Here is a 2,821-nt window from a genome sequence, read left to right as displayed (position 1 = left end):
CTGACTGAGCTAGTGAGCACCATGAAATCCTCCTCCAGTCCACTAGACATCTTACCAACATCCTTGCTGAAAGAGGTTTTTAGCTCTGTGGGCCCTAGCTTGGTCTCCATTATTAACACCTCCCTGAAATCAGGCTGTGCTCCATCATTTTTCAAACAGACTACTCTGCAGCCGCTTCTCAAAAAGCCAAGCTTAGACCCCTCCACACCCAAAAATTATAGACCCATGTCCAAACTGCTGTTTATATCTAAAATCCTTGCGAAAGTAGGAGCAAACCAAATTATATCCTTCTTGACCACCCAAGGCCTGTTAGATAAATTCCAGTGTGGTTTTCGGCAGCAGCACTCCACAGAAACAGCCCTCCTCAGAGTGTCTAATGACATCATGATGGCTGCACATGCAGGCAAATGCTGCTTACTGGTGTTATTAGACCTGAGTGCAGCATTCGATACTGTAGACCACCATATCATGCTCGACAGGCTCAGTAAGTTGGTGGGTGTCTCAGGGAGTGCCTTGAAGTGGTTCGCCTCCTACCTCAGTGAGAGAGGCTTCCCAGTAGCTGTTACCCCTTTTGTGTCTGTTTTGTTTTGTTTTGTAATTGGTGTCCCATGAGGTGATTTAATGTAGAATAAATCATATTGTTTACAAAAAAATAATAATCACAAATTATTTTTCATTGCTATTTTATCACTTTTAAACACATGATACCAACAAGTATTTTTCAGCCCCCTTGTCTAAAAGCTAAAAGCTAGTGTGACAAGATTCTGATATCTTCCCAAAAAATGAGTGTGCCACAGCCTCAGCGAACAATAATATTGGCCTCCAAGTACTATCACCAAGGGGGCCTGTGTGAGTGTGGGAGGTGGATTTTTGTATTCAATGATGCATAACTGCTAACTATTACTGCTAAGCATCAAAGTAATACACAATGAAATATACAAATCACAGGGACAAACCGTAACACTACAGCTCCAAGTTTCATGGAATGATGAAATATTAATGGGTAACCACTGCCAACCTTGTTTAACTCACTAGCATCCCACTGATATTTGCAGAGTGCACAATTCTAAAGACGATGCTTTGTCCAGAATATATTAAAAAAATAAACTAGCTTCAGTTTTGCATTTAAAGTTATTAGAGATTATTATGTTTTAACAAGTACAGTGTAAAGACACTCATCCAGAACATAATCTGCTGTATTTAATTACTCATCACCATGACCAAGTACATTTTTCTGTTTGCTAAGGGTTTCATTTCAGCCACAATGCAGAGTCTCCCTACAGCATGTTTGCCTCACGGGAGCCAGGCTGTAGTATCTTGAGTGTAGCAATGAGCTTAATTGATTTTCTAAACCAGCGGTAAAAAAAGGCATAGATCACAGGATTTAGACAGGAGTTAAAATAGTACAACCAGATTACAAAGGCAGAAGATGAAGAATTATTGTAATCTTCATTTGATAAACTGAAACAGTAAGCTGGGCAGAGACATATTAGAAACACAACTACAACAACACCAAGAGTCCTGGCTGCTTTCAGCTCAGATTTTTTTGCAGTTACTTTCACTGATTTCTGGAGTGTGACAATCGCAATACGAGATCGCATGGCACGAGCCTGAGACACAGCTACAAGAAATATTCTCATGTACAGAACAACAATAACAGAAAGGGGAACAATGAATGTAAAAATAGCATCTACAAGTCCAGCAGAGGAGCTTAGAGCAAATATGCACTCTCCAAAGCAGGAGTTATACCTGCCTGGTTGTTTCAGGATGTCCTGCAGAATGAAACTTTGAAATATGACAGAGCCTATCCAACACAGACAAACACAGACTTGAACTCTTTTATGTGTGACTTTAGTGGAGTAATGCAGAGGATAACAAATAGCCACATATCGATCGGCTGATATGAGCATCATGGTTGTTACAGAGCTAGAGGTAATAATGAATGCAAGATACTGATACACAGCACACATGATGTCACCAAAGATCCAGCAACCATCTATGAGTACAATTTGAAAGAACATGAGGAGGCCCACAGAGAAGTCTGAAACAGCCAGAGAGAGGAGGAGGAGGTTGGTGGGGGTGTGAAGCTGCCTGCAGAAGAAGACCAGCAATATATTTATCATTTTTTATAAAGTCAATTATCATTTCAAATAAAGCAGAAAGACTTTTCCTCGCAGTTTTGAGATCAAGTCATACTCATTAATACTATCTAACAGTTTCATGATTATTGAAATATTGAGGTACTTGAAGTGGGAGATAGAGATGATGACCAGCAGGTTAAGAGCTGCAGTGAGCAGAGAGATGGGGGACAACGCAATGTAAATCAGCAATGATTCAAAGTGAGGACGTGTTGGCTTCAAGCAGGAGGTGTTGAGGAGTTGTGGAAAGCAGAGTTCAATTCCCTCCAAGGTCTCCATCACCAGAGAGGAGAAGCTGCTGAACTCTGGCAGCTGTCTGACCAAAGCTTTCTGTCATACAAAAGATTTATCTCTATCCATTCTGCTCACCCCTCCTTCCTCCTCACCTCTGTTGCTGTTTATCTCCACAGAGACAGAGGTACTATGGTTTCCATGCTCATCTGCCTCATACTCAATCTTCATCCTTTCCTTCCCTTCCCATCTTCAATCAACAGTTTCGCTTCTTCCTTTTTTCTTTCTCCTTTTCCTTGTAATCCTCTCTGCACTTCAAAATTGTAGGTTATGCTACCAACTAACCCTTGTTAATAAAAAGACAATAACTTAACAGTATGACGATCAACAGTGACACTAAAGATAATTTTGTTTACAGTCTAATGCCATATATGATACAGTGGATTATAGGA

At 40.5% G+C, this 2,821-nt stretch overlaps 1 protein-coding gene across 1 annotated transcript; it reads right to left on the bottom strand.

Moving 5' to 3' along the window:
• Positions 1-1,277: 1,277 nt before the first annotated feature.
• Positions 1,278-2,600, bottom strand: LOC125899538 (trace amine-associated receptor 13c-like). The gene is made up of 3 exons (XM_049593929.1): positions 2,525-2,600; positions 2,245-2,284; positions 1,278-2,091 (listed from the first exon to the last, which is right to left on the bottom strand). The coding sequence occupies exons 1-3, from the start codon at positions 2,598-2,600 to the stop codon at positions 1,278-1,280; spliced, it is 930 nt and encodes a 309-aa protein (XP_049449886.1).
• Positions 2,601-2,821: the final 221 nt, after the last annotated feature.

This window comes from Epinephelus fuscoguttatus, linkage group LG13 (assembly GCF_011397635.1).
Source record: "Epinephelus fuscoguttatus linkage group LG13, E.fuscoguttatus.final_Chr_v1".
NCBI lineage: Eukaryota > Metazoa > Chordata > Actinopteri > Perciformes > Serranidae > Epinephelus > Epinephelus fuscoguttatus.
Note: the sequence above shows the minus strand (reverse complement) of the source record. Positions and strands in the feature narration are given on the sequence as shown.